This window comes from Syngnathus scovelli, chromosome 15, assembly GCF_024217435.2.
Source record: "Syngnathus scovelli strain Florida chromosome 15, RoL_Ssco_1.2, whole genome shotgun sequence".
NCBI classification, from domain to species: Eukaryota; Metazoa; Chordata; class Actinopteri; order Syngnathiformes; family Syngnathidae; genus Syngnathus; species Syngnathus scovelli.
This window is the reverse complement of record NC_090861.1, coordinates 2,336,704-2,363,066: the sequence shown is the minus strand read 5'-3', so window position 1 is coordinate 2,363,066 and position 26,363 is coordinate 2,336,704. Positions and strand designations below refer to the sequence as shown.

The 26,363-nt window shown below is 47.0% G+C and overlaps 3 protein-coding genes and 2 long non-coding RNA genes across 8 annotated transcripts; 2 read left to right on the top strand and 3 right to left on the bottom strand.

The window, feature by feature from the left end:
• Window positions 1-29: 29 nt before the first annotated feature.
• LOC137840941 (uncharacterized) lies at window positions 30-1,933 on the top strand. Its single transcript, XR_011088126.1, has 2 exons — window positions 30-540; window positions 1,739-1,933. It is a non-coding gene; the product is annotated as an uncharacterized lncRNA (long non-coding RNA).
• Window positions 698-13,964, bottom strand: fnip1 (folliculin interacting protein 1). Of its 3 annotated transcripts, none has more exons than XM_049741930.2 (18): window positions 13,743-13,964; window positions 9,925-10,054; window positions 9,330-9,473; window positions 9,162-9,262; window positions 9,020-9,094; window positions 8,846-8,940; window positions 8,217-8,300; window positions 7,354-7,425; window positions 6,534-6,669; window positions 6,219-6,420; window positions 5,907-5,992; window positions 5,022-5,168; window positions 4,300-4,469; window positions 2,838-4,047; window positions 2,579-2,744; window positions 2,230-2,430; window positions 2,033-2,148; window positions 698-1,915 (listed from the first exon to the last, which is right to left on the bottom strand). In XM_049741930.2, exons 1-18 carry the CDS (start codon window positions 13,826-13,828, stop codon window positions 1,837-1,839), a joined length of 3,300 nt encoding a protein of 1,099 aa, XP_049597887.1. In that variant the 5' UTR covers window positions 13,829-13,964; the 3' UTR covers window positions 698-1,836. The 3 variants fall into 3 exon arrangements, with proteins under 3 accessions (XP_049597887.1, XP_049597888.1, XP_049597889.1); XM_049741931.2 differs by lacking the exon at window positions 13,743-13,964 and adding an exon at window positions 11,747-13,297; XM_049741932.2 differs by lacking the exon at window positions 8,217-8,300.
• On the top strand, window positions 13,538-15,561 carry LOC125981906 (uncharacterized). Its single transcript, XR_011088125.1, has 3 exons — window positions 13,538-13,688; window positions 15,049-15,189; window positions 15,281-15,561. It is a non-coding gene; the product is annotated as an uncharacterized lncRNA (long non-coding RNA).
• Window positions 14,122-16,150, bottom strand: LOC125981905 (uncharacterized). 2 transcript variants are annotated; one of them, XR_007486195.2, is made up of 8 exons: window positions 15,885-16,150; window positions 15,728-15,816; window positions 15,261-15,528; window positions 15,053-15,196; window positions 14,843-14,886; window positions 14,479-14,747; window positions 14,348-14,398; window positions 14,122-14,263 (listed from the first exon to the last, which is right to left on the bottom strand). XR_007486195.2 is itself a non-coding variant. In XM_049741971.2 (6 exons), the coding sequence occupies exons 1-6, from the start codon at window positions 15,943-15,945 to the stop codon at window positions 14,541-14,543; spliced, it is 813 nt and encodes a 270-aa protein (XP_049597928.1). In that variant the 5' UTR covers window positions 15,946-16,149; the 3' UTR covers window positions 14,122-14,540. The 2 variants fall into 2 exon arrangements, 1 of the variants encoding a protein (XP_049597928.1); XM_049741971.2 differs by having other exon boundaries at window positions 14,122-14,747; window positions 15,885-16,149.
• A 148-nt stretch (window positions 16,151-16,298) lies between these two features.
• LOC125981886 (long-chain-fatty-acid--CoA ligase 6) lies at window positions 16,299-25,427 on the bottom strand. Its single transcript, XM_049741946.2, has 21 exons — window positions 25,124-25,427; window positions 22,314-22,534; window positions 22,112-22,226; window positions 21,970-22,034; window positions 21,551-21,652; window positions 21,069-21,168; window positions 20,781-20,959; window positions 20,556-20,588; window positions 20,289-20,340; window positions 20,063-20,136; window positions 19,913-19,990; window positions 19,386-19,520; window positions 19,169-19,303; window positions 18,986-19,081; window positions 18,799-18,871; window positions 18,063-18,151; window positions 17,840-17,956; window positions 17,622-17,765; window positions 17,440-17,541; window positions 17,295-17,366; window positions 16,299-17,149 (listed from the first exon to the last, which is right to left on the bottom strand). The coding sequence occupies exons 1-21, from the start codon at window positions 25,167-25,169 to the stop codon at window positions 17,009-17,011; spliced, it is 2,169 nt and encodes a 722-aa protein (XP_049597903.1). The 5' UTR covers window positions 25,170-25,427; the 3' UTR covers window positions 16,299-17,008.
• Window positions 25,428-26,363: the final 936 nt, after the last annotated feature.

Sequence of the window (26,363 nt, the reverse complement as noted above, 5' to 3'; positions counted from 1 at the left end):
GGCAGGAAACTGGGTGACGACGTACGGCGGCTTGGTCGTAAAATTGATATGACTCATAGGAAAATCAATTCTTACGGATATACATGGGTTAATCAAAAAATAATAACCTGTTTTTAAGTATTTAACCCACAATCTAACCGCAATCTACTTGTAAAGTCAACTGCCCAGTACTTTTACGTTGTTCATGAAGGCATCACTGACTGCTGACACTTTCAGAAGCTGTGAAAAGTGTAGTGAAACCTGCCTGACTAAATATAAATCAAGACGTTCTTAAAAAGGAGGATTTTATATTTGCAATTATATCAATTATTTACAGGTCAACGTATTGTATTACGTAATCGTGTCCGGACAAGAAACGGAGCGTGATTTTGAGTCATTTGGACACTCCCTTTCTGCGCTCGGTTTATTGCATAACTGGGGCAAGCGCGATCGTTTTGCTCGACATTTTCTCCCGTTGTAGGGTGGAAAGTGTGGGGCGGCATCCAATGTTGGCTTAAGCTTTACGTGGTGGAAATAATCAAACCACCACCGACTGAAATGGTACAGTAATTATTTAATAATTAAATATAATTAGTATTTAATATAAAATAATTCAAAATCTTGTAAATTTGTCTTGTTACTATACATTTTTCTAAGCTTTTAACAATATAATTAGTGATGTAATAAAATTGCAAAAACATGAAAAACAGGAGACTCCTTTATGTCCAAATGTCTTCATCTTTATTGCACAACATTCCCATAAAATTGGGAAAAAGATATATTTCCGAGGAGACAATTGTTGAAAAGGTATAAATACATGGAAATGAATTGTACAGTCCACAAAAATAACTTAGTCATATACAAAGGATGCCTTTAACACAAACAACAAGTGCTAATCAACATTAGCGGCTGTTTGGAAGCCTGCCATGACATCATCATTTCCCCATTAAGACAAAAAGAATGAAAGCACTGTTGGAAAAAAAAAAAAAAAAAAAAAAAAGAACCCTCCATGGTTATGCCTCACTGTAAACAAAGTAGAAAAGTGTGAACATATGCAGCATTTTGTGTTTTGGTTGTAAAATAGACAGCAACAATTCCACAACAGGGAAAAATTTAAATGATTTTAAAAAGTAATGGATCTATTTTTAATATATGACCTCAGGGTAGTTTTGTGAGCGATGCATAAGAACATCTGAGGTAGTTTGGAAATTTCCGGAACCGGTTTGTTATGGTATATTTGAGTAAGAACGGGAGGGAAAGGGTACAATTTAGCTTGTAAAAAAGCTGGAAATAATCAATTGGCATCCTTTTTTTTTTTTAAAAATACTTTTTTCACCGCAGCTGGCTTGTCGGAGATTGTACAGAAAAAGCACAAAATCGAATAGAAAATTACCTCAAAGCGTCTTTCTTTGAATTAAAAGTTAATCAAGTACCAAGGATTGGTAAAGCCCACATTGAAAAGAAGTTGACCAGAATAAAGTCTGAATCTAATTGTATGTTCGAGAACGCTTATTTGAGAACAAAGAAGTCTTTACAATCATCAGGTTAATATTTCTGTAAGATTACAAATTTTCCCCCTGAAAATATACATCTCACCAAAATATACGTTTTATTTCGCTTCACTCTGGTGGTGCATTATTTAGCTTCTTTTCAGTGAGGTCCTAACACTCCTGAACTTGTAAAGTCTTTGGCTTGGTGTCCAAAGGGGGGAAAAAAAAAAAAAAAATTCAAACATGACTCTTTCTTTCTTGCCCACCAGCACCCTCCTGTGGTGTGATGGGGTACTGCACCTGTCAGCAGCAACAGTCTGAGGTCTACAGAAGAAGGAAAAGGAAGCCAGGACGCGCTCCCTCGTCCTCACAGCAAGATCTGGGCCACGTAGGGAGAGTGCGTGCTGGCCACGGCAGCCAGAAGCGGGAGGTCGCTCGATTCGATTCTGAAAAAAATAAATAAATGACATACATAATTCTCTCGTCTTTCCTTCCTTAAGTTCCTTTGGAGTGTACTTTGTTCCTCCACCGTACAAAATATAAGAATAAAACTGGGTGCTCACCCCAAGACCATCCCCAGCTCTTTGACATGGACTCTCTTTTGACCCTTCAGGTACTCGGCCAGCATCTTGCTCTTGAAGTAGATCTCCTGCAGGCGGTCCTCCAGGTGCATGATGCACTGAGGACGATAGAGATCAGTCAAATATGGGCTGTCAAAAACCTCGCTTGACAAAGTGTGGTATTGTGCAAATGTGCATACAAAGTTGGGGGACATGTTGAACTTGTAGAGTTGCTGCGTGGAGTGCAGCAGCGCCGACACCAAGCTGGACACCAGCACCTCTTTGCCCAGCTTGCCCACGTCGGTGGCTCTTCTCTGGCTGCTGGCCACCTGAACCGTCCACTTGTCCGTGTCGGCCACGATGCACACGGCCTCGGCGATGGGCTCGTCCAGCACCGGGTGCTGCGTACGACAACGACGGATATCATCGCATCGATCGTCTCCCTCGAGGGGTTTTCACATTTTGGGGGATTTAAGAAACCCTTCCGAGTACCACGTGGACCTCGGATTACTATCGAAATGTGGACCCCAGTTTGAAAATGTATCTTACCTGGACGGCATGCGTGAGTTCCGCCATGAGGCTCTGCCGCAGCTTTTCGTCGCTGGGCATCCCGTGCAGTACAAAGTCTGGCACGTAGGTGGGGCAGTAGCCCCCAAACAAGGAGCGGCCGAAGTTGGCGATGGTCGGCTTGGAGTAGTTCTCCACCAGTTTGGAGCTGCCGGTGTGAAAGAATTACAAATGCATATGGTCGTTATTTGAAAGGTTTACTATTTGCATTGTGAAAATGCATTCAAACAGGCAGACTCACCCCGGGAAGGGCACCATCACCTCCTCCTGCCAGTCCTCAGTCTCCTCGCTCTCGCTGTCTCCCAGCGCGCTGTCCGAGCTCTCGTTGCGCGGAATCTCCCAGTCGTTGAGGGGCGCCGCCTTGCACTTTTGGTCCTCACCGCCGTGGCCTCCGTCCCGATGGAGGACGGGCACGGACAAGGCGAGTCCTTTGTCGCACGAGTCCGTCGAGGCGCACCTGCACCTCCTCTGCGTGTCCGACGAGTCGCTCGCGTTGTCCACGCTGCTGTGGGCGGGGTGTTCGGGCCCCGAGGGGTCCAGAAGGTCTTTGTAAAGAGCGGCCAGGGTGCAGTTGGCCTCTTCCCGTTTGGCTACGTCGTCTATCGTCCTCGTCTCCACCGGGTTCTCCGAGCAGAAGTACTCGTCGAATTGGGTGTAATCCGGAGTGTCGGGGTTCCACTGAGGGAGTTTGCTGGACACCCGCTGCAAAGACGGCGGGGCGTCCTGGGGCGGGGGCGCAAGATGGTGGAGCTTTCTGTGCTTCTTCATGTCCTCCTCCACCTTCCTCCGCCTGCTCTCGGTGTCCGACTCGGGCGACATGGAGTCCCCGATGAGGAAGGTGACTTTGGCGGCCGGCTCCTCCGTCACAATGAGCGACAAGGGACCCGACATGGTGGATTCAGGGGGGGAATTCTTATCCGGAGGCTTTTTCTCCGGGGGGAAGCCCAGCAGGGGCGCTCCGACAGGGTCCCTCGCCAACCCCTCATCCGCTCCCCGTTCCCTCGGGGAGCACGAGCCCACGGGCAGCACCGTCTCCAGCCGGACCTCGGCGCTCAACGGGCTGCCAGACTCCCTGCGGGGCCCCTCGGGTTCCTCCGAAGTCCGGCAAGCGTCATCCCGGAGAATCCGGAACGCTTGGCTCCCGTCGGCGCCGTCACCCTCGCTCTCGTCCTCCTTCTCCGCCAAGTAGTCGCCGGCGGGCTTGTGCACGGTCACCAGCACGTAGTCCGACTCTTCCACCTCCCCCTTGCGCAGCGAAGTGGTGATGAGCGAACCGGGCATGACGATGGCCTCGTCCTCCACGCCGTCCAGCATGTGTGTCTCCAGCAGTTCCGAGCAGCGGATGAAGTACGTTAGCACGTAGAGGAGGCGCTGAACCAGGTCTTGACGGCGGCCCACCGCCACCGTGCGGGCCAGGCGCACGGGAGAGCCGATGGCGCCGTACAAGTCACCTGCGAACATGCAATGTGGCCTTAGTGACAATGTGGGTGCCTGAGTGCATTGCAGTTCTTTCGTCTGACCACTTGGTGTCCCCATGAACCAACTTGAGCACATCCAACTTGTAGAGCTTAAATGAATCAAACTATGCCATCTGTTTTTGTGAGGAATTATTTTCTAAACTAAAAATAACTCCGACTTATCACTCTGTTATCATTGGACTGACGTTCTAGTCGTTTCTTGCCTCATTACAAACAGTCCCTCACCGAGTTGTGCCCACAGCGGGTTGTAAGGGTGCGTCTTGGCCAGCATGTCCACACTGGGCGAGGAGTGCTTCTCCAGAAAGATCTTGATGGGCGGCTGGCCGTTGGGCATGACCGTGGGCACCCAGGCCAAGTGGTTGGTCAGGACGGCCGTCAGAAGCGCCGGGAGGAACCTGCCGACGTCACCAGACAGACAAAGCAAACAGTGAATAAACACACGCGCATAGACACCACTTCACACACACACTCACTCACACACTCACTCACATTCTTGCGGCATGATTCACTTCTCATTTCTAAACAAGCCATCTACTTCCCTTCCTGTCCCATGACTCCACTTTGACATGGTGGTCAGCCGGTCACGTGACGCACAAGTCAACAAACGCAAACGATAATATCGATGTATAACTTGATTAAGGTTGAGGATGGAAAAAAAACATTTGAATATTTTTTGACAGGTTAAAAAAGGGGGGTGGATTAAAAAACTAGGACTCTAATGGAACTTCCAATATGGAATAAATAATATCAACATTCTAAAGGAACGTTAGAAAAGTGTTGCGTGCTGAGGATGTTGGCTTGTGGTCAATAGAAGGCCTCTGCAACGGATTCACGCATGCACGAGCAGCAGCGTCTTTTGTCGACGCCACAATAAGCAATTTGTGAGCGGCGCGGCGAACTGGGGCGAGCGTCAAACCGGTCGGTCGGAATCCGCCGCGTCACTCAACTGGTTCTTGGAGGCCTGCTCCATCAGCAGTGAGAACTCTCGCATGAAGAGGCTGCACAGGTGGTTCTTCTCCGACACGCCCGACATCATGGTCAGCCACACCGGCTCCACCACGCGGGGCATGCTGTACAGGTCGCATATGGTCATCCTGCAGGGGGAGACAAAGAGAGACGATGGGGGGAGAGAACAGACCTCTTATTGTCTGAGAACAAGACCTCGCTGTGGAGACCCCCACCCGCCCTGCTGCAAGAAGTTTCCAGTGGCGGGGTGGCCACGTCTCGGCCGGACGCCAGGCTTGGTGGGAATCTCCGCAGGCCCGAGCAATGGAAACAGGGACCTGAGCGCTGCTGTGTATCCCAACAAATTGTTTCTACGCTGTGACAACGAGGCGCTCTCAGGCGAGCCAGCATGAGAAGCTCGCTAGGCCCGATATAAACGTATATATAAGGTTTATCTTTGTCAGCGTGCGTGTGTACCCACGTCACGGCAGCGTGGGCATGCGAGGCTTGAGGCATGTGCTGCAGTTTTGTAATGTTCCATCAGGTCAATGTCAAGCATTTCAAAAGGCAAAGGGCCAGCATGCTTAAATTTAGCCCGAGTCTGAAGGTGAGATTGTGCAGGTATTTTGTTTGTACCCAGCTCTACTATTACTAGGTCGAGCTGGGGGGGGGGGGGGGGTCCGCTAGATAGGGTTGCCACACATGTGGGCCGTCTGCCATCGGGCATATGACCGATGTGTGCGTGTGGACCTTGTGTGTATGCCAAGTCAAAGGATTTATCAGATTTGGCCTGACTTAAACCACCTATTTTATTGTAGGTCAAATTGTGTTGAAGGCCTTGCTCTCATTTTGTGGGTCAGGTTGACCCCCCCAAAAAAAAGAATTACCTGAATTCGTTGAGCCCATCTACCATGCGGCTGTAGGCCAAGGCCCTCTGGCTGGGTTCAGCTGACCGCCGGCTCATCTTCATGGCCTTGGGGGAGGGTGACATAACACACACACAATTTTTAGAAACATGACACTTTGGAATTTACGGGATGGCGGGGAGCGAGGAATGTGATGTGACCATGATGCTGAGTGAAAGTGCGGCGTTGCCAAGTCCACAAAATGTGTGAGTTACGGCCCGACGTCAATCAATATGACATTTTGCTTATTTATTTCGATGGCACTGAACACGACATTAGGTCCAGAAGGTTCACCTGTTCAATGGCGCTCTTGAGCTTGTTCATGTGGCTCTCAAAGAGCGGAAAGTGCGAGAAGAAGAAGTCCTGGAAGCGGCTGTTCTCCTCAGCGTTAGGCGACAGCGTGAAGATAACGCCGATGGCGATCTTCTTCTTGCGCGCCGAGCCCAAGCTCTGCCCGCCGCTCTCGTCCGACATGTTGAAGCTCTCCTCCACCGACCTGATGGGGAACATGGTACAATCTGGAAATCTTGCGTTGCGCAATGGTCCAATAGCGTCGCAACGATTTCCGACTCGTTCGCTTTCCTGGGCCGGCGACGCTCGCTCACTCACCAGCGCGGGAAGACACCGTTCTCCAGGCTGGTGGTCTGGCTGCGCCGCCACCGTCGCTGGTAGCTGGACGCACAGCTGCTGGTCAGAGATGACCCCGGCGACGGGAAGGGTGTGATCAGGAGGCTGCTCAGCGATGCTGGGGGAAGAAAAAAAAAAATACATGTCAAAAAATGATAATAATTTATTCTCATTTGAAATGCTTTATCATGTATTATTATTCGATGAAAAAAAATGTCTAACCTAAGAAAATACATGAAATAATCCTGAATATAGTTTTGTAAATAAATGGACCCAAGGAGATGCTCAATGCTCCGTAGGTGGCCCACAAGCCATACTTTGCCCACCCCTTCGTTCCTCGATACACAAGTGTTTTAAATCCCCTCTTCACATTTTCCAAGCTAGATTTCACGGAGACGTGGGTTCGCGTTCCCCTCATATTGACAGACAGGCTGGATTGGCAGCGCAAACGGCCGACGCTGAATATGAGCCCATCACATGAGGCCGTGTAGGATTCCCGCATCGCTGAGGGGATCCGGTAAATAGACTCAAGTGTGCAGTCAGGCATGCGTAACACACGCACGCATTTGCGTGAGGTGATGCCTGAATTAGAAGCTCATTTATGAGGAGCAGCTTTTCAGTGGCGCTAAATTTAAATCCAGTGCATGACAGGGCTTTGTGCGGAAAGCATCATTGCCGGTCGTGCCGGTGTGTAAGATCCTCGCAATACAAATAAAAAGCTTTACGGACGGTAAAGCGATTTAACAGCTTCCACACGACAGGTCCAAACATAGCCTTGCTTGCGTAACTGTTGTTGACCTACCTGAGCGGGCGATGCCGCTGTCCCGCTCGTCGTACAACCCTCGGCCCGGCATATCCATGGGGTGACTGTGACCTGGCGAGAGAGGAGAGGATGATTTGAGGGTGACATCAAATAGGAGAAAAGTCATGCACACAGCAAATGAGCAGGAAATGAAAAGAGGTGCTTATTACAAATACGAGTCATTTTCTGTCTAAGGCTGGATTTAAACTGTGCTCTCGTCCAACTGAGTGACTCAACTTGACTTTGTGTAAACCCAGCCTTGTGCAATCGGTGCCTTTGTGTCATCACTTCCACGGCAGTGCATCATGCACACCAACCGCATGCAAAGAAGAAGGAGAAAAATACGAAAAGTGCACTTCTTGACTGGTCGAATCCGGAAAGGGGACTGATAATGCGGAGGGGGCGGGGTTTATGTGTGCGGACACAGAGCATTGCTCGGTGGATGCATTCTAATGCGAGTGAACACAAAATCATTGATTTGACCACACACAAAAATAAATCAATAAAATCAGGCAAGCATTTGGTTAGTACAAGCGAGCGAGTTAGTCCAAACTGCAAAGACCGCCCGCCCGCCCACCCGCGTGCACTCGTTGGCAAGAAAACACACGCAGGCTTTTGCCATTATGGGAGAAATACAAAATGAGCCAATTTGAAGCTTAAAACTAGAAAACCAATTATGTAATTAGTTTGACATTTTTAATTGAAACACGTCCCCCAGAAATGGCCACATGCCGTCCTCAAGTGTCCAAACACAACAGAAGCGGCAGCAAAAACATGCAGGTTGCAAAGACGGATTGGCCTTGTTCTTTTTTTTTTTTTTTTTTCCCCTTTCTTTCTTTTTTTTTTGCTTTGTAAGCGCCAACCTGAAAAGAAAGATGCACTTTTGATGAGACGCAGCGGACCTTGCTCAGAGAAGGCCCGTCGAGGGCTGCAGAGCTGAGAAAATCCTGCGCAGCACAGACATGGACACGAGATAGAAAAAGAGAGAAAGAAAGAGAAAGAGAGTGGGGGTAGCGAGAATGACAGGAGGGAGGGAAGGAGGGAGGCAGACGGACAAAAATAAAAGAGAAAAATATGCTTGTTAGTGAATGAATGGGGAGGAAAGTTGGCGCCCTCCTGTCTTGGTAGCGGACCTTTTTAGTCGGGTACGAACAACAAAACGTGACGAAGACCTGGAGCAGAGGAAAGCGACTGCTACTTTCCGCTCAGAAAATAAAACAGGTCCAGCTTGAGTTTTGTGAAAAGTGCAACAAGAAAAAAGTGTTGGCAAACTGGCTGCTTTGGCCCAAATTTGTCTTTTCGGGCTCGACTTTTTTTTGTGTGGCTCTGCTCTTGATAGACACCACAACCAAATTGTTGTCATGTTGCAAAGTGAAAACAGGCTGTGGGGCTGAATTGTATGAAGAAGAAAAAGACCTGCCACAAAAACACACACTGTCTCAAGGATGAACACACCTCGTGGTGGCTGTTGGTGTTTGGTTGCTATGGTTACCTATGTTTCCCAGGAGATTATTTGGCGCGGCGTTTTGATCGGGCCGGAGGGTGTTGCCGCTGTCCTGCGTAATGAACTCGAGACTGTCCTGTAACCTGGGGGAGGGGGGGGGGGAGATCATTTTGATAATAATTACAAAAAGATGTGTGTGTGCGCGTGTGTGTGCACACTTACGTGTTGAGGCTGCCGTATACGCTGCCTCCCGTCCTGGCTGTGAACACCTTACTCAGCATTAGCTGTGGTGGCGACCTGACGTGAGACAGATGATTAGGTACATCGTCGCATCAAAATGTAGGCTTTGCTTTTTTTTTTTTACCTGATCTGGTGGATTTTCAGAGTGGAGCCTTTGTAGCTCATGGCCACCGATCCAAACATCATCTCCCCCAGCATGACCACGTCGGACGAACACCTCGAACCCTGTCGATGTACGCCGGTTCAAACGACTGCAGGGGGACGTTTTTTTTTTTTCTTTCATGGGTGCTACCTGGAAGCGGAGCCCCTGCTCTTTGGTTTCCCTGGACGTCTCGGACGCGCAGGAGGATGAGGAGCTGTCCAGGGAGCTGCTGCTGCCCCCCGTGGGTCGAAGCCGGCAATATTTGTTGAACATCTTCACCTGGCCCTCCGTGCCCTGAGGCGATGGGATTATTTTTTTTTTTAATTCATATAGTGACAGTTGCTCAAAATATTGCAATAGAAATTTTGAAGCCATGTAGTAAAAAAAACAACAACAACATCCGTGTGTCTTGAGGCTGTAGCTTGCTGCAGTTACTGGTGCAACTTGAAATCCTGATGTCAAAAGGTCACAGAGGCGTGGAGGCAGCCTATCTGAAAGCAGCCTGTGTCATGTGCTTCTTAACTCGGGGGAGGAATGTGCGCTTGTGTGCGTACGTGCGTGCGTGTGTGATTTGTGTACACGGGCCAGCAGCATGTGACTCCCAGTCATATGACTCTTGCGGGAACTCGTGAGCTAGCGAGAAATGCAGCACAACAACAATCAGCGCCGCTACTGCCTCCGCCTCCTCCCTCCCTCCCTCCCTCACCCATCATCATCAACTCTCTGCCACAACCACGTGACTCACGGGAAGGTGGGCGTCATCCGTGCCCCTCTTTTTGGCGTTGGAATCAAAGAGCACGTTGCGGCCACGCCTCTCGCAGTCCTGGTACACGATGAGCCGGATGTGACTTGGCTCCAGCTGGGGGATCGTCCAGCTACGCAGACAGAAAAAAAAAATGGTCGTTAAGTACGCCTGAAACGACTTTCAAAAAGAACCTCATAGCCATTTTGATTTACAGAAGCGACGTTAGCAACACTAAGGCCTGCCTCAGCTTGTCGTCACAGAGCCGAGCCAAGAACACGACGTCCTGACCTGAACTCAATGGATCGGTTCAGACGGGAAAAATCGGAGCTGTTTTTCCCCAGTCAGGCCGGGGCTGTTGCCAGGCAACCACCACGCTTGAGACGGATGGGCCCGTCCGTGCTTTATCTGCATGATGAAACTATGTATTGTGGATTTACCAAGAAATAAACCTTAAAAAAAGTTGTTATTGATGATTGGAGTTAGCAGCAGGCCAAATCAAACAGTTCACAAAGCTTTTTTTTTTCCCCCAGGAAACTCAAATATACATGACCTACTAACTAAACGATGGTTCCGACTGAAGCGCCAGGTCAGGCTTTCAAACAAATTGCTGCTACTGCAAACAGACAAGAGTTGAGAAAGGGCAGGTCATGTGACGCAACCTTCACACCAGCTTGTGAAAGCAAAGTCTTGACGAGGAAGTCATAAGATGAGCGCCGCCGATTCTCTCCAAAAGCCAATCATGTGCTCCTGGTTCACCTTTGCTTCCACTCGACCCCCCCCCCCCCCCCCCCCCCTGCAGTCATGTGACGAGGCGCCTCGGCCAAAGCTCTTACCTCGGCGGCTTGTCGAGTAGCTGCGCTGCCGCATTAACACGTTGCGCTCGCACTCGGGAAAGATTAAACCGCCGCGGGGACATGTTGGCGGTGAGACCTCAATTAGGTGCGAAGCTAAAGGGCCAAAAAACTTCACGGCAGCATTCTCCGTGTGTTTGTGGGGAACGGGGATTTAGATTTGGCCTCCTGATCTAAGAGCGCTAAGTGTGTGACATAATACCCGACCTGGCCTACATAATGAGCTCAAATTGCACGATACGGGCCTCCCGCGGGTCCGCCATCCAGCTCTCGTGCGTAAGATTACACATCGGGCGTAAAGTGGCATGCCACGCTAGCATTGGCGACTTTTATGTTTCTGGCAAGGGTGGTTAAGATTTCCTGCTAAAATCCTGCCAAGCGTTGTTTACAGATTCAGGGCGATTCTCTGCACAATGCGGTGACGGCGAGTTGACTGCCGCCTTTGTTCTGAAGAGGACAGAGCCAAAGGAAGACACAAAGACATTCTGTCACTCACTGTAAACAACAGTCACGAATAAAAAAAAAAAAGAAAAAAAAAGAAAAGAAAAATCCAAGAATATAGAAGTAAGGCTGGGCAATCAATCGATTTGATCTTGTCATTTATAACCGATTTTCGCCCGGCCTCACCTGCACCTTGATTCTGAGGCTAGCCCAAGGCAAAGTAACAAGACCGGGGTCAAAAAAAGTACCCAAAAAGCAGCACTGGCGGTGTGTGAAAGTGAGGAAGCGAGAACACAGAACGACGAGTCATTCATAAAAGCGCCGCATGAGAATCACATGCTTGAGCTGCTGGTTCAAAAAAAAAAAAAAGAACCTGTCTTAACTCGGACAACCGCGGATTAACCGCGTTGTAGTTGTTTTACGGAACCACTGATGACCCCCCCCACCCACACCCTTCGAGTTCTGAAAAAAATCAACTGACGGTAAAATGAAAAGCCCAGCTGATCGTCATATTTAGCAGCAGCTCCTACCTGGGCATGGTTTCGACGGTGCCAGTGTTTCCAGCGGGCGCTCCGGCCCGCTCGGCAGCCGCCTCTCTGCGCTCGCTCAGCCTCTAAGAATAACGGCTGACTGGATTCACACAACATGAGACGTGTCAGGTGATTGCGGCGCGAGTGGCAAGAATGAAGCGGCGGGCTAACGACGTCCTGCTGACTGCCTCCCCTTGTTTGCAGCCCTTTTCGAGCTGCCCATCAAAACGGGCTTTTTTTTTTTTTAAACTGTGTTAAAGGTACAGTAGTTTGGCTGAGGTGGCTTCTGAGGTCATTCCGTATTCCACAGAGATGATACCAGCATGCCCGCCTCATTGCAACATCCATGGACCGAGAAACTGCAGGCATGCTCGGCCGCTTCCCTCAACTGCTCTGACGTCAGCGCCGGCCGGCCGACCTGCTAACTGACCTCAAAGAGCCGTGACGAGAACGCCGCCGCCACCCTGCCACACTTGCCCGACCGGGCGGTTACATAAATACCTCCCGCGACATTCTTCCCGACACATCTCAGCCTCATTTACGAACCTGGCCCATCCGCCCGTTTTAAGAATCAAATGTGGCATTTAACATTAAAGTTTGCACGGACTAGCGAATAAATGCCCCACCCGAACTCTCCCCTATTATCCTGACTTGCCTCGAGGCAGAAAGCAAAGCACCTGACTGATTACCTGCATATCTGCTGACTTGGCCTTTGCGGAGAGACATTTTGCCATTAAGCATATCTGTATTTCTGCAATCACATGAGCATTTATTGGGACTGCATTGTCGTTGGCAGTAAATCTCTAACGGATGACAAAACTTTGGCATTGATCCTCAATAAACCTTGGTCAATTTTATTCAGCTTGAACATGAACCTGCACTTCTGAGAACCCACAAAAAGCCCACTTGAAATAACCCTGAAAGCAACTTGACACTAAGTTGACAGCCTTTATAGTCACACACAAACATGTATGCCGTATTTGTTGTGACTTGTGTGACTAACACACACACGCACAGTTGACACGCCTGTGATTGATGCGAGCCTCACATGACAGAGTTATGCAAGCCCGTTTCTGAACCAGTGACTTCTCGCCTACCAACTCTCAAGGGTGGAGGGGAAATGGACGCTATAAATAAATAAATCGGATGCAGTTTTTAATGTGTGCAAGAAGCAATGTCATGTCGATCACATGACCCCTGTTTCTTATGTGATTTATGACATGTACAGTATGCCATCTGGGGTCATGAGCCTCAGCCAGGGAAACGAGAGAGCGACTCGGGGGGTCGGCCAAAGCACCGTCCTGGCTGGTATTCCGCAGGGTTTGCGCTTTGCAGTGGTAATAACGGCGACTTTTTTGTTTTTCATGATGCAGCAGCTAAACCAACTCCAAGTGCGTGCACAATCTTACACAAAAACACGTCCTCAACGACTGTCGTGACAAGCAGACGCATGTAAATAATGTGACGTCACACGCTTAATCCATAACCCCGCATTAACAAGGCGTCCATAACAGCGTAATGACGTCACTCGAACTAGACTGCCATCCAGTCGCGCATGGTACGTTCCGCACGTCGACACCCAAGTCAGCGGCGCGAGATGCACTTTGAACCCATTGGAGTTTATATCGTCACGCGCCGCGTGAAACGACAACAAAAGAGGCCACGCGACACACGCACACACTCAAGTCAAGGCTGTTTTGAGGCTAAAGCGACACAGTTCACGTCTTACGTCAAGTATTTGACGTGAGACTTGAATGGCGATAAAGACGCTAGCTTCGGAGTTAGCCCAGCTAACAGTTAGCCCTCCCCCCCCCCCCCGCCCAGACAAACAGGCTAAACACGTCGTCCACTTGCCAGAACACTTAACTGACGTTAATCCAAACCCACGCGGTCTAAAATGAACACCACAAAGCGTAAATCGACTCTCGACGCAGTTATCGAGGTAATAAACGCCATTACTTTACTCGTAAGGCACGCAGAGATCCACATGAGCTACCTGAAAGCTGGCTCCTCTTTGTTGCATCTCTGCGAGGAAGATGCGCTCTTCTTGTTGAAAAGTTTCTGAAAGAGAGTCGGTGGCATTTTGTACTAAAAAGGGAAGGGGAAAAAGCACAAAGTCCCTTTTCCCCAGTTTTTTTCTTCTCAAATCCACGAGCGAGTCTTATTCCTTCTAACTGCCTCCATGGGTGTCGTAGTCATATGACAGGCATTAGTCACGGGAGCCGCTTGGCAACCGTTCTGCCGCTTCTTTTTTTCTGATTGGTCGACTGGGTGAAGGAATTATCTGATTGGTTAGATATTTTTGGAGTGTGTACCACATGGTCAATGGGTGCCCCCAGTGTTGATGTTTAGTCGGGATTCGTGAGGAACGTAAATGTGTCTTTTTTTTTTTTTGGGTGGCTTTTATTAACAGAACTCCATCAAAGAGCAACTTTGGAGTCAACGAATGAAAAGAACACATACAAACTTATTTTTAACAATTTTCTTGGAATCGAGGTATTGCTTTGGACGGAGCCCCTGTCCAGGAGTAAATAAAACAAAAAAATTACATATATTTATTTAACTACATGGCACATATTGGACAGCGACAAAAAAACGTACTTGTTAGATAGTTGCATGTCTGACATCTAGTGGCCATTAAGCAGCATAAACCTCAAAAGAGAAGAAGGTTATTAACTGAAAAGAATCTATATAACAATTAATTTCACCTCGAGGTGAATTTAAATTCCCACCTATTGCACGTCACCTCTTTTAAAATGGGCTGCTCCAAAAGAATGCAACGAGATATTTTGCATCACGGGACAGAGGGTCGTAAAGACAGGCGAAAACTTTTGAGTCGGTCGGCACGTTCGCGGACTTGCCGAAAGAACTCCTCCCTGTCGGAGTATTGGAAAAACATGGGTGGAGAGAAATTCGGCTTCTCGCGCGGCCTTGAGGGAACCAGAGGAGTTTTGAAGGTTTGTGCCTTCCTGTAGGATATGGGCCTCTTGGCGATGGCAGACTACAGACATGGGAAACAAGACACTTTGGAACTGTTTTCAATAGGGGGGGGGGGCTGTCATGTTTGAGGAAGTCATGTTGGCCTGAGCCGCTTACTTTCAAGGATGTCCCCTCCAAGGGTTTGTCTGCAGAGCAGTTGACTGAAATGATACAAAAGTCACTCACAATGACAGCATTTTTGACTGAGTTTAGTCAGAAGAGTTTAAACTAGTTTCTATCCAGATTGAGAATTTGGCAGCAGTGTAAACGTGACATGCTTAAAAATTCCCAGGGAACGTGTTTAACTGTGAAATGTCACATAGTCACCGAGGATGGCGGAGACATTGGGAGGCTGGTGTCTGACAATGTTCTCGGCGTGGTTGCTGCTCAGCAAGGTGGAGGAGCAAGGCTGCGGCATGTCCTGCTGCGTGTCCAGCGGGTCGGCTTCCCCGGAGAAATCAAAGGTACTAGCTGCAGGCCAACGGGGAGATGAAATGAATGAAAGCAACTTTTTTGTTAGTCACTTTGGACTTACTATCACTGTCATCCCTGAAGATCTCTGGGGAAGGAACACTGCTGGAGGATGTGAAGTCCCAGATGTCATCGTGATCTGAGGAGTCACTTGAGTTCGCAATTGGTGTCAGCCCTGTTTGAAGTGGGCTTGGCCTCGCTTGACCCAAAATGTCATGGCCGGTCTCAGCTTCTCCTGCTGCTGATGATGGTGGTGGTGACGATTGAGGCCAGATGCTGTTGGTGGATCTTGGCTGAAACTTGGATTTGAATTGCACATGCCTACTACTGATCTGCAGGGATAAAAAGACAACATGGCAACCTCCCACCAGGATTAATGTTTTTTTGTACATATGTAAGGATTCAAAATGGATTCCATATGCTTGACGTTTTTGGATGCAAAAGTTCCCAAATGAATTAGTCCAATTAAAAGTACTTTAATGTTTCATTTCGACCCCGAATGTAATATAGAAATATAATCAAAGTACTCACCCGTGCGTAATCACTTTGTTCAACGGTGTTGCCTAGAGGCTCATGTTCTGGTATTGCTTGGTGCTTTCTTGATTTCAGGCTTCCCCGACCTTGCGGTGAAATAAACGTCTTTACGGGAGACTTTTCTTCTTGTTAATTAAGTTTGTTTTCTTGTTACCGTATGCCAGAGGCGCCTTCATAGGTGTGTCTGCCTTGCGGCGGGGATTCCTTGTAAACATTTTGAAGCAAATACTGAGCTTGGGCGCGTTAAATGGTGGTCAGGTGTTCGTTAGCTCGGCTAACGTTAAACTCCTGACGGTAAACGCTAGTTCAAATCATTGCTAACATTAAACTTGATTTAGCGTAGGTGGGAATTGGGAAAAAAAAGTATCATAGTATCATGAACAAAAGCATGATAAACGTACTTAATAGGTCACGTGTCCTTAAATGACCTAAGTCAATTAGCTTTTATTTTGGAAGCCCGTACCGGAAATCGATAGTATTACAAGATAAATATATTAGCTTTTTTTAAATTAACAATAATAATAATAGTATATTCTCTTAAAACCTCTTGGAATAATTAAGACAACAGTTTAAAATCATTCCAGGATGTTTTTTTTTTTAATTCATGAACCTGGTCTCCCTCCTGTCCCCAGTCGTCATCATTATTAGGATTATTATTACAAGGATATGCTGCTGATTCAACTGCAGAAGAAAAGAAAAATAAATACGTTTGTCCCACTACACACACACAATTAAAAGAATAAAAATTAATACAAATTCCATTCAATCTGCCAACTTGAATTGTCAATAAATATGCTTACATCTATAGCGTAGCTGTCCTCATGTATGTACAGACATCATTCGTTTTCACACTTTGGGACAAGAAGCAATTTTGAACAGCTTCTACATTAGTCGTGTGTGGTTTAAAAACAAAAAAATACAAGCTCCTGTTTAATTAAAAGTGAATGGTCAGTCTGTGTTTTCACAGCAGGGCAACTGCATGCACTGCCCCAACAAGTCCTGCTTTTAACCTCTTTGTCGTTCGTTTTGTGCAAAAAAAAAAAAAAAAGGAGGACAGGAAAGAGAAGCGTGGTGGGTGGGTGTGCCTCAAAATGGCCACCATGACTGGTAAGGCAGGAGGTATCCTTGAGTGAACCCACAAAAAAGTTCATGTTTTGGATGTTTGAATGAAAACTCTACAGCACGTCGAGGTCGATCTGGATGCACGGAGGGTGACTTTTTTTTTTTTTTTTTTTTTTGTTCTTGAATGTGCGTTACTGTGGTTTTGGAGGTCTTCCCTCACATGGAGATGGTGCTGTAGAGCTGCTCGATCTTCTCTTTGAAGAACTCCCGCAGCTCGGGCCGCTTGGCCTTTAGCGTGGGCGTCAGCAGACCGTTCTGGATGGAGAACATCTCGCTGTGGATGTAGATGTTCTTCACCTGTTCCAAGGAAGAGGACATTTTGAGGCGCCATATGAACTGTCTGAATCTTCAGAGTTTCCAAAACAACTCGTAAATGGTAGGTTAGCTTGAACATACAAATCAATGATAATTCTGCGTATCCATTTAAAAAATATTCCTTCACCTGCTCAAAAGAGTGCAGAGAGCCGGCCTTGCCCAGACGCACCAGATCCTCAAGGATGGCCTTCTTAAGTTCCTATCCACACAGGCATTGCAATTCTTGAGATGGCTCAAAAATGCCACCTTGGCATATGTCTACACCTACTTACTGTGTTTTTACACAGGTCCTTGTAGGTGCCTAAGATGCCTTTCTTCTTGGCCCACGTGGGCATGACTTCCGGGTCGGGCACCACAATCCCCACCAGGCAGGACTGTGCACAGAGACCATAAATGTTAAAAAGAAACGAGGGTGGGGACATGAACAGTTCAGTAGTTGTAGAACTAGTGTGACCTGGAGGCTGTCTCCGTGCACGTAAAGCTGCGCCACGGGTTCGCTCCGGATATAGATGTTCTCGATCTTCTCGGGAGAGATGTACTCGCCCTGGGCCAGTTTGAAGATGTGCTTCTTCCTGTCCACGATCTTCAGGGTGCCGTTCTGGAATAAAAAAAAGAAAAGCGCGATCAATCGACTGTCAGTCAACGTAGACGATATCAATTTACGAGACGTACGGGCAGCCATTTGCCGATGTCGCCGGTGTGGAGCCAGCCGTCCGGGTCCAGTGTCTCGGCGGTCCGCTCGGGGTCTTTGAGGTAGCCCTTGAACACATTTGGTCCCTTCACGCAAACCTGAAATACAAACAAGGAAGTCATTTGAAACAGATACAAAGGTCTGATTAGTTTTTGGGATATTTACAAAAACAATCAAAAAATTATTTGGGGTTTTTACACTTACCTCACCCTCTCCTTTGGCGGTAAAGTAGTTCTTCTCCGGAACATCCACCAGCTTGATGAGGTTGCAAGGCAGCGGAGCGCCGACGTGACCTAAACGCCAAAACCAGGTCAAGAAAAAGGCTTACTCATTCGGCCAGGTAACTTTTTCTGTAGTACCAGTATTGTCCAGCAGGTGGTAGTGCTAGACTACATTTTGCGACGGAGCTCAGTAGCGTTTCTGGTGAAACGCAAAAGTTCACGCAAACACGTGAGTCATTTAGATCCGTATTAATTCAATAATTTGAGAAACAATATTACATTTTTTTATAATAATAAGGGCCTACTCTGCTCATTCGGAATGGAGTAAAAGTAATGCAAATAAGTAGTTGCTAATAAATCAATTTGACGCCAAATAAATATGGAATTGAATGCAACAAATATAACGTCACCCTGGGTAAATTCTGTTTCTTATCAGAGCTTTTCTTGTTTGTTTACACTTTTCAATGCAAGCTACATTTGAATCCTATTCATCAAAAACAATTGGCACAAAAGTGACGTGTCTTCTTTGTTATAGCATCAGTCTGTCATCATTTGTTGACTCTGTAATGCGGCCAAACCACTTTTGCCTTCTTTGGCCATGCTTACGAACGACCTCATTCCGATACTTGTTTATTATTCTTCCAACGTCATCTTTTATGGCACCATTCTGACCTATTGGACCTCAGATAAGGATTGTTGTATAAGAAATGAGCGATCACCTGGCGTCCAGTCCCCCGGCGTGGTGAAGGTGCAACCAGCCGTGCACTCCGTCTGCCCGTACGCCTCGTAAACCTGCAGGTATGCAGGTTGTTGCATGAAATCCTAAAAAACATCTATGGCGATCTACATATTATTCATTCTGATGCCTTGCATACATGCCAGAAAGCGCTAATGTGTGTTTATAACCTGGCATCCTAAAGCTGCCCTGAGGAACCCCAACACAGTGGGCGATGTGGGAGCTGCCCCGGTTATGATCATCCTCAATCTGCCGCCCAGGCTGGCCTGCAAAATACACAAATATTGCACACACACAGGATATTCAAGTTCTGCCAGATTGCCAGAGATGAAGGACATTTGAAATCATGTTACCTGAATCTTACTGAAGAAAATCTTGTCCCAAATACTGTCACTCCGAATGATGCCGCTGCTGACTTCGGCGCCTTTTCTCTGGGCGGCAAAGTTGAGAAGCCAGCGCTTCAACGGGGTGTTGGCCTGGCTGAAGATCTGCAGAGCACAACAAAAAAGTTTTTTTTTTTAACTTTGTTTTTTCAAACCCGGTCGATCGTCGTGGAGCTCTAAAACGAACCTTGTCGTACATGCGGTTGAGCAGGCGGGGCACCACGGGGAAAATGGTGGGCCGCAGGGCCTTCATATCATCAGGCAGCAAGCGGATGTCGCCTTGGTAGAATCCAATGCGCCCCCCGTGGCAGTAGACCACCGACTGGGAGGCCAAACAACATTGTCACCATCTGACTTTAAAATATGCATGCATTTTTGATACTGCAGTAGGCATGAATAACTGTGGTGTTCATAATTGAAAACATGATTGTGAAAGAGAAATGTGACACATAAAAGAACGATTCAGGCTTTTTTTTTTTAAGCCGAGAACAACAATTCTCTGCTTCAGACCTCGTGGCTAGCTAGACATGTGGGAACAGGCAACGGACAAGCGCCCATATATGGACTTCCATCAACCCAGTATCGCTGGTGGAAGTAGAGTTGGAGGAGGGAGCGGTGTGCGGGGGCAATAATGCAAGCTCACAGAAGCACTTCCTGATTGTGTGCCGGGTCAGCTGAGGACGTGACCAAAGTGTGTGTGTGAAAACTGCTAACCTCGATGAGCCTCTCGAACATGTGAGCCAGTGGTAGGAAGGAAATGAGGCAATCGTCCTGGTTGGGAAAAATCACTTTCTGCAGATAAGAAGAGAATGGAAAAGGTTCAGAGTTCAAACACGATAAATGCGGATGATTTTAGCGACTCACGTCTGTCACTTTGAGAAAGCCAGAGAAATCGGCCACCACGTTCCCGTGAGTGAGCATCACCCCCTTCGGGTTTCCTGAATTAAATGTGAATATTAGGCACGCTTGCAATTTTTTTAAAAATGCACAAATATTCCATTTCAAATTTCTGCAGGAATTTTTCGAGTTTTGATTTTTTTTTACGTTGTTTCTTATTTCTGAGTGACGGATCATGGTGGTTGCGGATCACCTGTTGTTCCACTGGTGAAGCACACAATAGAAAGGTCCTGCGGTGAGGGCGGCTGTGCAGGACGAAATCAGTCACATCATCATAATTACATCTCCATCATAGTCATATAATAATACAAAATTATTCATTAAAAAAATAAACGATTCGGATCTCAATAAATAAACACACAAGGCAAATACCGAGACTTGTGTTGTGGTTTTGTAACTCATTAGATTGTGTACCTGATGAAGTAGTCGTCGAGATGAAACAAATATTATTCATACTTACTAAAGGTTTTCGATGGTTATCTCTGCCCAGCGCCTGAGGGACAAACAAGGGCACAGATAAGAAGCGAAAAACCGGTTTGTTGTTTTGACTAAGTTGATGATGTAAACAAAAATACTTTGATGTCACGGAAATTTTTATATTGGTCACGCAGTGGACGTTATCGTTTGTTAGGCGTCAAACGTGCAACCTGACAGATGCTAACGTTGCGGCGGCGGCCATGACTACCTCCACTTCTAGCATGGCTTGCACGTGCACACCGCAACCGCGTCCGCGCTCAACCAGGACGGCGTCCAGGGCATCCATGAGAATGATGCGGCGCAAGGCCGGCGTTTCCGCGCGCTCCACGTTGGCTAGCAGCACTTGAGCTTTGTCCACCTTGTCACAGATAACCGTCGAGATGTCGGCTGCAGGGACACAAATGGCTTACTTATTGCCGATATCTGCAATTTTATTTTCGATAGGGTCTCAAACAATATCAGAAATGTAATTAGCAGTGGCTAACGAGCTTCTTACCCGTGTTGATGATGAAACGTATGGCGTCGGGACCCAGCGTGTCATAAAGGGGCACCACCACCATGGAGTACGTGTAGCACGCAAGCTCCGAGATGATCCACTGCGTTGCAAAATATCAAAACACTTTTGTCATTATCTGAAATTGTTTGGTTTGTTTACAGTATGATAATATTTTAATCTAGTTTTTTTTTACTACACCGATTCTAATCTTTCTAGGGAAAATAGCACTAACATGCTAACATGCTAACAAGTGACAACTCACATTTTGTTATCATTGGAAGCTAACGAGTCAGTCTAACTTGACAGGTTACGTTACAAGTTTGCTTTCATACGGTTTGTTAAGATGAGCGGAACAGTCAAACATAATTTAAGGATTAGTTTGTTAAAGACACAGAGACAACCGGAATTTGTCCTCAATTCTATTCATAAAGCGCAATTGTTTATTTTGGGGCTTTACGGCTAAGTGCAAAGGGAAGGATAACCTCAGGCCGGTTCTGAGCAAAGACCCCGATGAACTGGTCTGGACTGGCCTTGCATCCCTGGTGTAGCAGGCCCGATCCCAGATGCTCGGCCCGGGACGTGACCTGCGGGGTGGCGGCAACAAAATGACAATACGGAAAGGCCAATGTGACACACAAGTAGCAAACCCGCAACGAGCGCACACATCCACCCTTGCATCATTCCTCGGATGACTTTGGTCTGACTGGAAGTCACATGACTTCTGATAATAATCTTAAAGAAGTGCAAGAGGACCTTTTAACTTGCAGTCAGACCACAGACTTGTTGTGTCTACATAATTCTGCAGCTGTTTGTTTTTTTAATACCTTACATTGGCTAAATGTAAAATAATTTTCGATTCAATTTATAAATGACATCTGGAAACGTCGAACTTCTATCCCACCTCTTTGTAGGACAGCCATTTGTAAGGCTGGTTGGGGAGTCGAGAGCCCAGGCAAGGCCCGTCGCCTGTGAGAAAGGAGACGACAACCGTCACCACAGCAACCATACGCGGCGTCAATTTGAGCGACCCCGTCCTTGTGTACCTGATATATGAAGGCCTCGCTGGAAGACCTCGTACATTGTCCTCGCGTCGTCGTGGTAATGAGTCAGCAGCTGGGAAGCGTCACCCATCATGGACCTACGACCGCCATCTTGGCGCTTCATAAAAAGACACATGGAAGCAAATCGGTAAAGCTCTTGTCCTGCGCTTTCCTGTCATTTCTTTTCCTCCGCCGAGAATCTTACCGGCACCTCCTCGGACTGGTGCAAGAGATTACACGGCGGTTTGACGGGGCGAGGCCTGGTGGCCAGCCAGTAGGCCAGCACAGCGGCGAGAGCGCCGATTCCCAACAGCGTGGATGTGGGCAGCGAGCTGAAGAAGTGGCCCAGCTCCGCCATGTCCGGCACCCTCAGACCACTTAGCATCTCCTGGCCCTGCATCTTCTCCATCAGCGTCGAACTCAGCTCTGTGGGACGTCGGGTAAATCGTCAAGGCTACGGAGCGGCAACCGTGTTGCGTTCAAGGTCTAAGCCATTGCCATTGTCAAGTCCAATTGAGAACCAGTTTTCAGTAACGACAAATCCCGACCGGATTAATCAACGTCGGAGAACAGCGACAGTCAAAGATTAGAAAACTCTTCGGCAAATCTAAATATAGACGTGCACGCGTTGCGTTCAAGGTCCCACAAAGGAACACGACGCTAACTATTTAGGGTTTACTCAGCTGATATCAAACTAAATGTCCTATAGTGACTTCACTGGCTCCCTGCAGAGATTGTGGAGTTCTCAAACATCTCCCGCTAAAAGGTTTGTTGCTACAGCTGCCACCAAAACAGCATGGACACAACAGCGGCGACCTCAATGGTTCCTAATGAACGGCCATGTTGGAATAGAACTATGTTGTGTTCAGGGACCTCTTGTTCTTGAGTGACTTAATGAGAGGGTTCATTTTGGACTCCCGACCCAGGTCCTGAAAAGTCCGCCCTACCAGGCCATCTAAAGGCTGTTGCGGGTGATTAGCGTCCATCTTGAGGATGTCAGAGCCGATTAGAGTTGAGACGGACGGACGCCTCTGACCTGGATCTCGCTCTCATTCTCTTTCTGTCACTCTTTAGCTCGCTTTATCGCCACTTGACAGCGTTGCGAACAGATGTCAGGCTTTTAAAAACCACCCTGTGACGTCATCACTAGCAGGCGTGTCGTTTCTTGTTGGCTCCACGTGCTCAGGCGTTCGTCCTTCTCACGAGTGAGCAGTCGTTGAGCTTGAAGGAACGGTTGTATTTTTTTTAATTCCAGAGGACTCTTAATGACATCTTTAATTGCATATTTTGGAGATCTCTTGGGAATAATCGAAACGGTTCCTAATGAGGAGTTGAATGTAACAAAATATTATAACGCTGCGCTACTTGGCACTGTAACCCAAAAGAGGAAGTCAAAACACACTCTCACTGGTAATGGTGAGATTAACTGCCAAGCATGTGAGATGTCACAACACTTCATTTGGCTCCTCCCCCTTTTAACACCAAAACATAAAACCCACAGGCACAGGCAACAACAAAAGTGGTGCATACAAAAGACAAGCACACATGCAAATGCATGTGTGTGACCTTCAAAACAACCTCCTGCCTATTTGACTACACTTCCGTTTATGGTCGGCGGGTTAATTGCAAACTCAGGTAATTGTCAAAAAAAGACAATTAATAATGCTAAAACTATTTTTCTCAAACACACCGCAGAGGTACAAGCCTGATTCAGCATTTACCGCCCGGGCAGCCATTACGTTCTGCTCTACCACGAGGGGGATGAATGCTGAGGAAGCACTTAAGAGCAAAGGCACTGCAAGACCAAATTTCAAGGAAGAAGAAGAAGATGAGGAAGAAGACTTTTTCGATACGCTATTTCTACGTCTTGCTGCCCCATGTTAATTGTCTTTTATGCGGCCATTTCTTGTTAAGTTCAGCAAACTTGGATTCCTATTTGTTGACAACCAGAGAAAATACTTTTGAAATGGTGTCAGTTTTTAACGGCCTAAAGAAGCTTTCGGACATCTTTAATTAATATTTAAAGAAAAGGAGTACGGTTACATGGATTGCGCTAAGATAAGTAGCATGCATTTTTAATGACGGACAGCAGCAGCCAGGTGATGAGAACAGGTGTTGGGTCATTTTATGCTAGTCGTATTTTTTTTTTTAGTAGTGTTACCTTTTCTTTACAAAAACGATCAAACGGAAATACCTTATGTATCACCTATGTATAAGTTAATCTTTAGGAATTCCTAAATAAATGAACAATTAGAACTGAAATAACCATCATCGAAAAAGAATACTAAAAATGTTGACAATACATAAAATCGGCAGCGTATTTCTCATTCATATTCATACACAGCTATTATGAAATGATGATTCAACTCCAGAACAAATGTCCCAATATTTTTGAAATATGAAAAAAGACCACTACAAAATATATTAACACAAAACAATAGCAGGTCGCTGTTTCATCAAATGTGGCTCCCACGTGCTAATAAAGCGTCTCCTTTCCTTTTTCCCCATTGGCACCCTCGCCTATTTTTTCAGCACCACATCTCGCGTGGACAGCTCTCGTTGTGTCGTCCAATCAGCATCGACCTCGACGTCAAACAGCCGTCCACCCCGACTGCCCCCCCCCCCCCCCCCATCTCTATGAAGCATGGTGGAGGACATTAAAACGGGACGAATAACCTCATTCGTCTACTTTTATCCATGCGCGGATGCAGCCATCCATTTCGAGAGTACAAATAAGCATGAATGGCCTATGATGACGTATGCACCCGATTGTCCTAGCATCTCCATTAGCTTAGCATCTCGCCATAAATCCGTCCAATATAGCATCCTATTTGGGCCTTTGGGGTTAAAAATAAATGAAGAACCAATGGAATTAAATGCAAAAAGACAATGCATGACGCAAAAGGTCGGCCTTGTGCGTCACCCTGCACCCCCTCCCCTTAAAAAAAAACGCATGAAGGTGAACGATGAGGACAAATTGTGATTGTTGGTATTAATGATAATGATAAGACTTACCCAAGAGGATCCACAGCGAGCCGGACACCAGCACGAAGGCGAGCATGTCTGTCTCATGTGGACGTGGGATTGGGGGGGTCCCGGGTGCGGCGGCCGTGGACTGGACTGGATGCTTGCTTGCTTGCTGCAAAGAGGCACCGGCAATCTGGAGATTAGGGTGGGAGGGGGAGGCGGGATGGGGGGGTAGTGGTGGAGTCAAGGCAATGCAGTGCAGCTTATCTCTTCTATATCAAAACCATATAGAATAGAATAGACGTGTTAGGTTTTACGAACAATAAGCATCATTTGGTGTTGGAAGCGTTTATCTGGAGTGAGTAAAAAATTGGGGGAACGCGATGGAGGAGGTGCTGATATGGGGCAACGTTGCGTCACGGTCAGCAAGCCACGCCCACTGAACTAAAGTAACCTCTTCAGGTGGGCTGATGGATATAGAGGAGACGGCAAGTCAGAGGAGGATGTAGATGTAAAAAAATGGATTTGCTTTCTATATGGTCTGTTTTACCAAAAAAAATCACATTTTGTAATGAATAAAACAACGCATATTTTGCCTATTGAAAATAATCTTTCCTGGGGAAAAAAAATGTTTTAGTCCCAGGAATTAAACCTGTTTTATTTATTTGGGATTACGGTTAGGGTTAAAATAAATAAAATGAATACAATAGTTTGGTAATCAATTAATTATTTAATGATTGTTTTCAACCATAAATAAATAAATACATTTAATGATATAATATTTTCTTTGCATCGAAGATCTCATAAAATGTTACCTTGTTTATGTGTCAGTGAAATTATGTGCATATTGCACAGTACACACACATTACTCACAGAAACACTTTTTTCTGGAAAGTCACCTGACTTCCATCTCTTCTTTATTCTGCCTCCGTCCCACATCCACCCACCCACACACACACCCACACACAAACGCCAAGAAAGTGGGAAAACCCGGGGGATGATGTTAGGACTTGGAAAAGTACGTGGAACTCCTACCACCCCACATGAGCGCAGGAGCAAACGAAACTTGACCATCCAACCGGGAAGTCCCGAAACGACCGAGACGCGTGCACGCGCGCCACTCTTGTGAAGCGCGTCAAAAGCGCCGCTATCTTTTACTTGTTTGGCACTGACGTCACCACGCCAGCAAGCGCGCAACGAATAAAAAACGACTCATCCTCGCCCCTCAGTGGCCTTAGAAATAACTACACCATTTCGGCGAAAAGCGCTCGCTTCCATCTCACTTCGT

Excerpts from the sequence above, each read along its gene's own strand:
- fnip1 (XM_049741930.2), bottom strand. The coding sequence starts at position 13,828 with ATGCCACCGACTCTCTTTCAGAAACTTTTCAACAAGAAGAGCGCATCT. Across the intron at positions 9,095-9,161 it reads CTGAAAATCCACCAGATCAG|GTCGCCACCACAGCTAATGC; the intron begins GTAAAAAAAAAA and ends GTCTCACGTCAG. Across the intron at positions 6,670-7,353 it reads CAGCGGCATCGCCCGCTCAG|CATCGCTGAGCAGCCTCCTG; the intron begins GTAGGTCAACAA and ends TTCTTCCCCCAG.
- LOC125981886 (XM_049741946.2), bottom strand. The coding sequence starts at position 25,169 with ATGCTCGCCTTCGTGCTGGTGTCCGGCTCGCTGTGGATCCTCTTGG. Across the intron at positions 20,589-20,780 it reads AAGCCATGCTAGAAGTGGAG|GCGCTGGGCAGAGATAACCA; the intron begins GTAGTCATGGCC and ends TTTGTCCCTCAG. Across the intron at positions 19,304-19,385 it reads TCAACCGCATGTACGACAAG|ATCTTCAGCCAGGCCAACAC; the intron begins GTTCGTTTTAGA and ends TGTGCTCTGCAG.
- LOC125981905 (XM_049741971.2), bottom strand. The coding sequence starts at position 15,945 with ATGTTTACAAGGAATCCCCGCCGCAAGGCAGACACACCTATGAAGGCG. Across the intron at positions 15,817-15,884 it reads GAAGGCGCCTCTGGCATACG|GTCGGGGAAGCCTGAAATCA; the intron begins GTAACAAGAAAA and ends TTTCACCGCAAG. Across the intron at positions 15,529-15,727 it reads AACAAAGTGATTACGCACGG|ATCAGTAGTAGGCATGTGCA; the intron begins GTGAGTACTTTG and ends TTATCCCTGCAG.